Source organism: Melozone crissalis, unplaced genomic scaffold (genome assembly GCF_028551555.1).
Source record: "Melozone crissalis strain CALT ecotype California unplaced genomic scaffold, PUWL_Pcris_2 ptg000079l_1, whole genome shotgun sequence".
Taxonomy (NCBI): Eukaryota; Metazoa; Chordata; class Aves; order Passeriformes; family Passerellidae; genus Melozone; species Melozone crissalis.
The window spans coordinates 5,625,973-5,638,187 of record NW_026535856.1 but is presented as its reverse complement, the minus strand read 5'-3'; the positions used below and the strand labels follow the sequence as shown (position 1 = coordinate 5,638,187).

Below are 12,215 nucleotides of genomic sequence, written 5' to 3'. Positions count from 1 at the left end.
TCCTGTCCCCATTCCCCAGGCCCTTCCCACAAAACCCAAGCCCTGACCCCGTTCTTGTCCCCGTGTCCCAACCCTGATAAGACCCAGATATCTGATTTGGCCTGATCCCCGAGCCATGCAGGCCAATCTGCACAAATCTTGGAGACAGAGAGCCCCAACACCCAATCAGCTCAGAGATGCCACCATCTCAGAAAGCTCAGTGATTTCAGCTCTTTAGGGATTCTCAGCTCCCTCAGGATTTCAGCTATTAAGTGATTTCAGCCCTTTCGTGATTATCAACTCTCTCAGGATTTCAGCTCTTTCGTGATTCTCAGCTCTCAGGATTCAGCCTCTTTGCTCACTCGTTGGGGCGCCTTTGGCTGGGTCAGAAACAGACGGACAGAGAGGAGCAGGAGAGGTCATGGTGGTTCCACAGCCATGGTTCATTGGGGGATCTGTGAGGGGTTCCAGCGACAGCTCTTCTCCTGTCAGATGGGCTAAACCAGCCCCTTTTTATAGGGTACAGGGGGATCCAAACGTGTGCAACAGTGAGGGTCAGGGAGAAGTCACCAATGGGGTAACAGAGATAAGCTCTAGTGTAAGAGGTAGAAGACAGGAGATCATTTTGCTGTCCCATCATGGCTGAGCAGTTCCAGCTGTTACGTCTCAATCCTGCATGGAGCTCTCGCAATCTCTGTAGACTCTGCTAAAGGACATGGGGTCAACACGATAGGCAACAGTCTCCCAGCCAGTGCCATCCTTAACTGATTTGGCACAGAAATAGGATCCGGAATCCTCGTCCTTGAGGTTGTTCATGGTCAGCGTCAGCGAGCTCTGCCCGTTGTCCCTGGAGATCGTGATCCGGCCCTTGACAGACGACGTGTAGGCGGTGGTGCCACCACTGGTGATCCCCGCCAGCAACTCCAGCGCCTGTCGTGGTCTCTGATGGATCCAGTACATGGTGGAACTGCCAAAACTGAACCCGGACCCTTGGTAGAGGGGGGGTGGAGTTTCCCCCCGCACTCAAGCTGGGTCACGGCCGCTCCCCAATCCCCAAACCTTTGGTGGTTTCGCCACCAATTCCCTTTGTTTGTCCCCAGACATCCAACAGAGGTGTCCTGAATGGTAAAGTGCCTTCACCCCTGCAATTAGCCCCAATCCACCCATTAATTTTTCTGACAGCTCTGCCTGACTTTTGCATCTACTCACCCCCATCTCCCCTTTGTCCCACAGGACTCCGGGCAGTCGTGACCCTGCTGGAGTGCGGGGGAAACCTCCAGCCCCCCGGGGGATCCCTGCGCCTCCTCTGCCGAGGGTCCGGGTTCAGTTTTGGACAAACCAGTTTTATTTGGGTTCGCCAACAGCCTGGGCTGGGGCTAGAAGGGGTTGCGCGCATTGACTACGATGGAGACACCTACTAATGGGATACGTTTAAGGGTAGGTTCAGGATCTCCAGGGACAACGGGCAGAGCTCGGTGACGCTGACTATGAACAACCTCAAGGATGAGGATTCCGCCGCCTATTTCTGTGGGAAAGCTCCAGAAGGAAAATATGCTCAAGCAGCTGTTTATGGTTTTGACCCCTTTCCCATGCCTGTGTCCCCACCTGTCCCCGTTCCCCAGACCCTTCCACCAATCCCCAGCCCCTGACCCCATTCCGGTCCCCGGTGTCCCAGCTCTGAGCTCGTTCTGTCCCAAATCTTAGCTCTTGGCTCTGAGGCTCAACCAAGGTCCCCAAACCTGGGTGCACATGGTTGAGATTTGGGGAAAATGGGCCAGATTTTGGTCCGTGGGGCTCAACAATGGGGTCAAGGGCGGGAGAGAACGACCTGGGGAATGGGGAGAGGTGGGGATGCGGTGATGGGACAGGGTCAAAACCATCAGAACCAGCACCAGAACTGGAACCAGCCTTTCTGGCACAGAAATAGGATCCGGAATCCACGACCTTTAGGTTGTTCATGGTCAGCGTCACCGAGCTCTGCCCGTTGTCCTGGGAGATCGTGAACCGGCCCTTGACCGACAGCACGTAGCTAGTGCCACCTCTGCTGGTGATCCATGCCACCCATTCCAGCCCCTGCCCGGGTCTCTGGCAGACCCAGTTCATGGCAAAACTCCCAAAATGGAACCCGGACCCTCGGTAGAGGAGGCGCAGGGACCCCCCGGGGGGCTAGAGGTCCCCCCTGCACTCCAGCAGGGTCACAGCCAACCGGAGCCCTGCGGGAGAAAGGGGAGATGGTGGAAACAAGGAATCTGATTGGTCCAGAAGGGGAAAAGGGGCATGGGTTGCAGAAAAAAGGGGCAGGACCCACTTGAGAGGGCAGCCAGGAGGAGGATATGGCGGCAGAAGTGTCAAAATTTGGGGCTAAAAGTCGGGGTTTGGGTCAAGGGTTGAGCTTTGTCCTCATCCCCATCTCTGTTCTAGCCCAGAATTTCAGTGGTGGACCTGAGTCACAGACACACACCAAATATGGCCCATTTTCCCCAAATCTCGACCATTTGCATCCAGGTTTGGAGACCTAGGCTGAGACTTGGAGCCCAGAGCTGAGGTTTGGGGCCAAGACCTGAAAATGTGGGGCAGAGCCAGTTCAGAGCTTGGACACGGGGAAAGGAATGGGGTCAGGGGCTGGGGTGTGGGGAAGGGGTTGAAGAATGGGGACAGGTGGGGACACAGGGATGGGGATGAGGTGAACACCATCCACACCAGCAGCAGCACCCCAATTATTATAGGCAGCTTTGGCACAGAAATAGGATCCGGAATCCTCGTCCTTGAGGATGTTCATGGTCAGCGTCACCGAGCTCTGCCCGTTGTCCCTGGAGATCGTGAATCGGCCCTTGACGGACGGCGTGTAGTAGGTGCTGCCACCACGACTGCTGTTACTTCCAACCCATTCCAGCCCTTGCCCGGGTCTCTGGCGGATCCAGAGCATGTCAGAGTTGCCGAAATCAAACCCGGACCCTCGGCAGAGGAGGTGCAGTGACCCCCCGCGGGGCTGGTGGTCCCCCCCGTACTCCAGCAGGGTCACGGCCGCCCAGAGCTCTGCGGGACAAAGGGAAGATGGGGATGAGGCCAAAGCTCAAACCTTGACCCATATCCTGACTATTGGCCCAAAATTCTAACCCCTGGAGTTCATCATCCTCCTCTCACGTGTGTCCCACCACTTTTTCAAGCGTGCTATGCCAACTTGGGCACTCTTCACCAATCAGGTTTCTGATCCCCATCTCCCCTTTGTCCCGCAGGGCTCCAGGCGGCCGTGACCCTGCTGGAGTGCGGGGGGGACCTCCAGCCCCCCAGAGGGTCCCTGCGCCTCCTCTGCCGAGGGTCCGGGTTCAGTTTTGGGGATTATGGAATGTACTGGATCCGCCAGAGACCCGGGCAGGCTTTGTAATACATCGCAGGCATCTACTTCAATAGTGCCAACACCTTCTACGCGCCGTCGGTCAAGGGCCGGTTCACGATCTCCAGGGACAACGGGCAGAGCTCGGTGATGCTGACCATGAACAACCTCAAGGACGAGGATTCCACTGTTTAGTTCTACGCCAAGTGTGCTGCTAATAATTACCCCGAACATGCTGCTCGTAGTTACGTTGTCCATGGTGTCCCCATCCCCATCCCCTTATCCCCGCCCTGTCCCCGTTCCCCAGACCCTACCCCCAAACCCCCAGCCCACACCCAGCCCTTGACCATTCATCCCAACCTTGCTCTACCTCGGCCCCAATTCTCACCCGCTGACCCCAAACCACAACTCCTGACCCCAAATCTCCTCTTTGTGCCCCACAACTTTGCTCTGAAGGTCGGGGTTTGAGGCCCAGGGTCCCGATTTGGAGGCAAAGGTTGAGAATTCGGTCAGAGGCTCCTGCTTCAGGGAGCCCAAGTCGGGATTTTGGGCAGATTCGGGCGATTTCTGGTGCCAACTTAGTTGGGTTTGGGGCAGAAGCACTTCGCAGGTTTTGGCTCCGTGGTTGGTGGTGTTGGAAATGGGAGAGATCTGGGACAAAGGGTCATAAATGGGGTCAAGGGCTGAGATTTGGAGGAAGGGTCTGAGATTTGGGAAGAGGAGGGGCTCAGAAATGGCGATGCCACCACCGGCACGGTCAGTATAAGCAGCAGCAGCAGCAGCGCTACCAGTGCTGTAAGATTTGGCACAGAAATAGGATCCGGAATCCTCGTCCTTGAGGTTGTTCATGGTCAGCGTCACCGAGCTCTGCCCATTGTCCCTGGAGATCGTAAACCGGCCCCTGACCGAATCTGCATAGTAGGTGCTGCCACTGCTGCTGATACTGGCGACTGGCTCCAGCCCCTGCCCAGGTCTCTGGCGATGCCAGCCCATCCCAAAACTGCCAAAATTGAACCCGGACCCTCGGCAGAGGAGGCGCAGGGACCCCCCGGGGGGCTGGAGTTCTCCCCGGCACTCCAGCAGGGTCACGGCCGCCTTGAACACTGCGGGAAAAAGGGGAGATGGGCACGGGGCGATGCAAAAGTCGGGTGGAGCTGTCAAATTAATTAATGGGTGGATCGAGATTAATTTCTTGGTTGAAGGCACTTTACAATACTGGAGTCCTCTGTTGGAGGATTGGGGTCAGATAAAGGGAATTTGGGGACAACTGGTGAAGGTTTGGGGATGGGGAAGCAGCCGTGACCCTGCTGGAGTGCGAGGGGGACCTCCAGCCCCCCGGGGGGTCCCTGCGCCTCCTCTGCCAAGGGGCCGGGTTCAGTTTCGGCAGTGTCACCATGTATTGGGTGCGCCAGAGGCCCAGGCAGGGGCTGGAATGTCTCGCAGGGATCTACAGCAGTGGCAGAGCCTACTATGGAGCTTCAGTCAAGGGCCGGGTCACGATCTCCAGGGACAACGGGCAGAGCTCGGTGATGCTGACCATGAACAACCTCAAGGACGAGGATTCCGGATCCTATTTCTGTGGGAAATGTGCTTACACTGGTGGTTGTAGTTCTGATGATGGTGCTATTGACGTGCCGGGCATGGCCCCATCCCAAACCAGCCTTGAAGGAGCATCCGGGCGCAGGACGGCCAGGGCACACAGATGGACACAAGAGATCTCTGCAGCCAGGTCTGGAATTTTGGGTTTATTGCAAAGGACGAACTGCAGGGCCCTGCTGGGAGCTGCCAGGCACAGCTGGAGCAGGGCTAAAAGAAGAGAGGGGAGAGGGGGAGAAAGGGTGAGGCGGTAAAAGAGGAAGAGAGTAAGAGATTAAAAAGGTCAGAGAGTAAAAAGCGTGAGAGAATAAAAAGGGTAAGAGAGTGAAAAAGTGAGTGAATAAAAGGGTAAGAGCATAAAACTGTTAGAGAAAAAGAGCATGAGAAAGTGAGATTCCCATCACCATGCAATAAATCATCTTCTGTGTTGAATATTCTAATTCTCACTAACCAATCTAGTACAATATACAAATGCTATAGCATTTCATCCAGCCTATAAGAGTCATTACATTACTACACTTTGTTACATTTTAAACCCTAAAAACTCCTCTTTGGAGTTACTTTAAACCCTAAAAACTCCTCTTTGGCCCCTTCTGCCAAGCTGTGGGGTCTGCTCTGACCCTTGGGCCTGCCTGCAGGCAGAGGGTGTTGTTCCATCAAAATGGGATTACCTTCAGCCGGCCACACCGTTGTTTTCCAGTTGTTCAGTCACTGAGGGATCTCAAAGCTTGCTTTCATTTCAATCTTGCTGATGGTTTCCATATTCTCAAAATCTTTTGCCAGGCAATCACATTGATAAGGCTTTGCTGTTCCATCCTCCCCAGCCAGCATCAGCATAAGCACCGTGACCATCGGTGTCCTTGGCACAGAAATAGGATCCAGAATCCTCGTCCTTGAGGTTGTTCATGGTCAGCATCACCGAGCTCTGCCCGTTGTCCCTGGAGGTCGTGAACCGGCCCTTGACGGAATCCGCGTACCAGGTGCTGCCACCACTGCTGGTGATGGTTCCGACCCACTGCAGCCCCTGCCCGGGTCTCTGGCAGATCCAGGCCATCCCAAAATTGCCAAAATCAAACCCGGCCCCTCGGCACAGCAACGTCAAGGACCCCCCGGGGGGCTGGAGGTCCCCCCCACACTCCAGCAGGGTCACGGCCGCCCGGAGCCCTGCGGGACAAAGGGGAGATGGGGATGAGGCGATGCAAAACTCAGGCAGAGTTTTGCATCCAATTAATTAATGGGTGGATTGGGGTCAATTGGAGGCTTGAAGGCACTGTATAATACTGGGCATCTCTCTTGGAGATTTGGGGCCAGACAAATGGAATTTGGGACAAAGCCAGTGAAGGTTTGGGGATGGGGGAGGGGCCGTGACCCTGCTGGAGTGCGGGGGGGGCCTCCAGCCCCCCAGGGGATCCCTGCGCCTCCTCTGCCGAGGGTCCGGGTTCAATTTTGACAGTTTTGGGATGGGCTGGTATCGACAGAGACCCGGGCAGGGGCTGGAATTAATTGCACAGATCAGCAAAGGTGGCAGTACCGACTACGCGGATTCGGTGCAGGGCCGGTTCAGGATCTCTGGGGACAACGGGCAGAGCTCGGTGACGCTGACCATGAACAACCTCAAGGACGAGGATTCCGGATCCTATTTCTGTGGGAAAGCTTCGTGCTCTGGTCGTGTTCCTAGTGCTGGTTATGTTGACGATGGCCGTTATGGCCTCCAGCTCCTGGTTCCGATACGACTCCCAGCACTGAGTCCCAAGAGTTCTGATTTTCGTCCCAAATCTCACCTCTTGACCCAGCCCTTGACCCTTTGTCCCCATTTGCCCCAATGGTCACCACTGACCCCAAACCCTCCCCTGCTCCTTCCCCAAAACTCAACCATTTGCCCCAAACCTTCACCCCTGGCCTGCAGTTCAGGCCTCCTCCAATGAGGGCCCAGGGAGCTGGAGGAGATTTGAGGACATCAGGGAGATTTGGGGCGAATTTTGCTGCCAACTTACTTTGGTTTGGGGCAGAACCAGTAAGGGCTTTGTGGCTTCGTGGTTGGTGTTGCTGGAAATGGGGGAGATCTGGGGGAAAGGCTCAGGAATGGGGTCAAGAGCTGTGATTTGGGGAAGGGTCTGGGGACTGGGGACAGGAACGGCTCACAACTGGTGGTGTGACCACCGGCAAGGTCAATATAAGCAGCAGCATCATCACCACCAACATAAGCAGATTTGGCACAGAAATAGGTGGCGGAATCCTCGTCCTTGACATTGTTCATGGTCAGCGTCACCAAGCTCTGCCCGTTGTCCCTGGAGATCGTGAACCGGCCCTGCACCGATGGCCCGTACCAGGTGCTGCCACCACTGCTGCTGATCCCCGCGAGCCACTCCAGCCCCTGCCCCGGTCTCTGACGCACCCAGAACATTTCAAAATTCCAAAAATTGAACCCGGACCCTCGGCAGAGGAGGCGCAGGGACCCCCCGGGGGGCTGGATGTGCCCCCCGCACTACAGCAGGGTCACGGCCGCCCGGAGCCATGCGGGACAAAGGGGAGATGGGGATGATGAGATGCAAAACTCAGGTGGAGGTGTCCAATTAATTATTGGATGGACCGGGGGTAATTGCTGGGTTTAACATAAGTTAAAATATAAGGAACCTCTGTTAGATATTTGAGGCCAGACAAAGGGAGTTTGGGGCAAACCAGAGAAGGTTTGGGGATGGGGGAGCGGCCGTGACCCTGCTGGAGTGCGGGGGGGACCTCCAGCCCCCCGGGGGGTCCCTGCACCTCCTCTGCCGAGGGTCCGGGTTCAGTTTCGGGAGTGTTGCCCTGCAATGGCTCCGACAGAGACCCGGGCAGGGGCTGGAATGGGTCGCGGGGATCTGGAGCAGTGGTGCCAACACAGAGTACGTGCCATCGTTCAAGGGCCGGGTCGCGAACTCCAGGGACAACGGGCAGAGCTCGGTGACGCTGGCCATGTACAGCCTCAAGGACGAGGATTCCAGATCCTATTTCTGTGCCAAATCTGCTGGTGATATTTGCAATACTGGTGCTAATTATGAAGTCGCCTGAGGTGGATCCACCCCCATCTCAATATCTCATTCTGTCCCCAAAGCCCAGGTCCTTCTCCGAAATCTCCGCCCTTGACCGTTTGTCCAACGTCTCCCCCATTTCCACCCAGGGTGACCAAAGACCCCAAACCACGACTGGTTCTGCCCCAAACCAAACTGAGTTGTTGCCAAAATTTGCCAAATTTAGCCTCAAATCTCGGCCCTTTGGGATCTTTCGGGGGTCAAAGATCAGATTTGGGACCGAGAGTTGAATTTGGGCCCACACCCAGGGCAGGGTTTGGGGCCAATGCGCAGCGCTGAGGCAAAATGGGCAAGGCTGGGACAAAGGGTCAGGGTGATGGTTTGGGGCCAGTGGTTGAGTTTTAGGCCAGAAACAGGCGAGAGTTTGGGGTCAGTGTTGACCATTGATGGAAATGGGGAGAAAGGGTCAAGATCTGAGACAAGAGGTGAGGTTTGGGACAAAAATCGAAAATTTGGAGATCCAATGATTGGACAGGAGCAAAAACTAGCAGTTTGACGCTATCAACAGCATTGTCACCATGACAAGCAACAGCCCAACAACCAGCACAAAAAGCCCTGGCACAGAAATAGGATCCGGAATCCTCGTCCTTGAGGTTGTTCATGGTCAGCATCACCCAGTTCTGCCCGTTGTCCCTGGAGATCCTGAACCGGCCCTTGACCGATGGCGCGTAGCCGATGTTTCCACCAGTGTTAGTGATCCCCGCAAGCCATTCCAGCCCCTGGCCGGGTCTCTGACGGATCCAGCCTGCCCCAAATTGTCCAAAACGTAACCCGGACCCCCGGCAGAGGAGGCGCAGGGACCCCCCGGGGGGCTGGAGGTGCCCCCCGCACTCCAGCAGGGTCATGGCCGCCCGGAGCCCTGCAGGACAAAGGGGAGATGGGGATGAGGCCAAAGCTCAACCCTTGACCCCAATCCTGACTCTTGGCCCTAAACTGGGACCCTTGGAGTTCATCACCCTCCTCCCAGGTGGGTCCTGTTCCATTTTTCAGCAGGCCCCGCCCACTTTGAGGTCCTCAACCAATCAGGTTTATGATTTCCATCATCTCCCCTTTTTCCTGCAGGGCTCCGGGAGGGCGTGACCCTGCTGGATTGCGGGGAGGACCTCCAGGCCCCGGGGGGGCTCTCTGTGCCTCCTCTGCCGAGGGTCCGGGTTCAGTTTCGGGAGTTTTGGCCAGCAGTGGGTGCGCCAGAGACCTGGGCAGGTGCTGGAATGGCTTTCAGGGATCAGCAGCAATGGTGCTTACACCGACTATGCGCCATCGGTCAAGGGCCGGTTCAGGATCTCCAGGGACAACGGACAGAGCTCAGTGACGCTGACCGTGAAAAACCTCAAGGACGAGGATTCCGGATCCTATTTCTGTGCCAAGGGTGCTGGTGCTACTGCTGCTGATAATTATGCCTATGTTATTGTCCCCGCCCCCATCGCTGTGTCACCACTTGCCCTCACCTGTCCCAGACCCTTCCCCAATCCCCAGCCCCTGACCCCATTCCTGTCCCCGTGCCCCAACCCGGCCCTGGCTCTGCCCCACATTCTCAGCTCCTGGCCCCACACCTCAGCTCGGGGCCCACTCGGGGCCATTTTGGCTCCTGAGCTCTCCTTGGCCATTCTGACCCTGCCCTTGACGCATGGAACGTTTCAGGTGACTCCACCCTTAGACCCACCTGCTTCTCTCAGCATGGAGCCCTTGGCTCGAGATCAATTTTAAAAATTCAATTTCCCTAAAATTTTCTGTGTTTTTGCGTAAAAAAAATAGGGTTTTTTCTCCATACCTCCCAGAGAGGATTCCAGCCCAGCCCCAAAGAACAGCCCCAGACACCGAGGCCGCTAAAGGGAGAAGTGAAGCCCCACGTGGGAGAAAGGGAGGGAGGGAGAGAGGAGCAGACGCCGCGATTTTGGGGCTCCGCAGCCTCCCCCCACTTCCTCCGTGGCAGCTGCCGGGGCCCGGCCGGGGCAGGAAAGGAAACAGAAAGTTCCTGGTTTTGGTCATTGTGAACATCTGTGTTTGGCAGAGGGCAGCTCAGCCTCTGGACGCTGCGGCAGAGCGCCGGCTGCACAAAAAGCTTTGTGTGCAAAGGGCCCTGGAGCGATCCCGGTTCCACACTGGGACGGAGGGGAACTGGAGGAGATTGGGGAGAAATGGGCAAAATTGGGGGAAACCAAAAGCTGGGGCAGCGGTGGACTTTAGGGGGAAATGGTCAAGATTTGAGAAACAGGGGTGCGGATTTTAGGGAAGCATAGGAGAATTCTGAGATATTTGGGAACAGAGAGGAGAGGACTTTGGACCAAAACCACCATCAACACCATAACCAGCACCACCACCACCACAACTACTACTGTAAAATTTGGCACAAAAATAGGTGGCGGAATCCTCGTCCTTGAGGTTGTTCATGGTCAGAGTCACCGAGCTCTGCCCGTTGTCCCTGGAGATCCTGAAACGCCCCTTCACCGACGGTGCGTAGTCGGTGTAACCTCCAGTGTCGTAGATCCTTGCGACATATTGCAACCCCTGCCCGGGTCTCTGGCGGATCCAGAACATGTCAACAATCCCGAAACTGAACCCGGACGCTCGGCAGAAGAGGCACAGGTACCCCCCGGGGGGCTGGAGGTCCCCTCCGCACTCCAGCAGGGTCACAGCCGCCCAGAGCCCCACGGGACAAAGGGGAGATGGGGATGAAGGAAAACATCCACCCAAATGTTGATTCTTGCATGCAGATCCTGATCTGATATTGCCCAAAAATTGGGACCCTTGGACCTCACCATCTTCCTCCTGCAACTCCTGCCAGTCATCCCGGGTGGATCCCACACTCTTTTTCTGGACTTGCAGTGCCAACTTTCACCGCACAGCCAATCCATCCCCTCTGCTGAGGGTCCGGGTTCAGTTTCGGCACTTTTGACATGAACTGGGTGCGCCAGAGACCCGGGCAGGGGCTGGAATTCGTGGCGTACATAAACATTGGTGGAGCCACTTACTACGTGCCATCGGTCAAGGGCCGGTTCACGATCTCCCAGGACAACAGGCAGAGCTCGGTGACGCTGACCATGAACAACCTCAAGGTCGAGGATTCCGGATCCTATTTCTGTGCCAGGGCTGCTGATGGTTATGGTGCTGCTGCTAATGGTGACGATGCCCAGGATGGTCTCAAGCTCCTGCCTTTCATCCCACTCCCACCATTGAGTCCCCAGAATTCTGCTTTTCATCCCAAACCTCACCATTGACCCAGCCCTTGACCCTTTGTCCCCATTTCCCCCAATGGTCAGCACTGACTCCAAACCCTCCCCTGCTCCTGCCCCAAAACTCAACCATTGGCCCCAAACCTTCACCCCTGGGCTCCAGTTCAGGCCTGCTGCAACCAGGTCTTGGGAGCTGGGGAGATTTGGGTAGAATGGGAAAAACTGGGAGAAATTCGGGAGTTGGGGCAGCAGGGGCGGAGTTTGGGGTAAAATGGCCGAGATTTGATGAAAAGGGCTGAGATTTGGTGGAGAGATCAGAGGACCAGGGGATATTTGGGAACAAAGTGGAGGGATTTGGGACCAAGATCAGAACCAGCAATAAATGCCACACCAACAGTACCATCACTATTGGCACAACCACCATCAACCCATCTGGCACAGAAATAGGATCCGGAATCCTCGTGCTTGAGGTTGTTCATGGTCAGCGTCACCGAGCTCTGCCGGTTGTCCCTGGAGATCCTGAACCGGCCCTTGAACGATGGCACGTAGACGATGCTGCCACCATTGTCCTTGATCCCTGCCACAAGTTCCAGCCCCTGCCCAGGTCTCTGGCGGACCCAGAACATGGAAAAACTCCCGAAATTAAACTCGGAGCCTCTGCAGAGGAGGCGCAGGGACCCTCCGGGGGGCTGGAGGTCCCCCCTGCACTCCAGCAGGGTCACGGCCGTCCGGAGCCCCGCGGGACAAAGGGGAGATGGGCACCAGGCCCAGCTGTGCCATTCTCATTCCCAGCACGAAGTCAGACACCTTTCCCTCTCTCTCTCTGTCTCTCTCTCCCTCTCCCTCTCTCTCTCTGTCTCTCTCTTTCTGTCACAGGATTTTTCCTGGAGCAGCACAGAGAGAAGATGAAGAGGAAACAATTCCCATCTCTCCTCGCTGCTCCTGCTGTTTCTGCGTGTGTGGAAAGTGTCAGGGGGATTGTTCCCCTCCAGGGATTCATCATTTGGGTTCTGCTGCAGATTGTTTTGTTTCCTTGGCCAATGGGCTCCAAGCCGTGACCTGGCT

General features: G+C 56.2%; 1 gene segment (V, D, J or C); it reads right to left on the bottom strand.

The window, feature by feature from the left end:
• Window positions 1–337: 337 nt before the first annotated feature.
• On the bottom strand, window positions 338–10,632 carry LOC128946351 (Ig heavy chain V region 6.96-like; the record flags this gene model as incomplete). The annotated part of the segment is given in 3 exon segments: window positions 338–359; window positions 818–968; window positions 10,314–10,632. Coding segments are annotated over 3 exon segments (492 nt in total), but the record flags the coding sequence as incomplete, so codon positions are not given.
• Window positions 10,633–12,215: the final 1,583 nt, after the last annotated feature.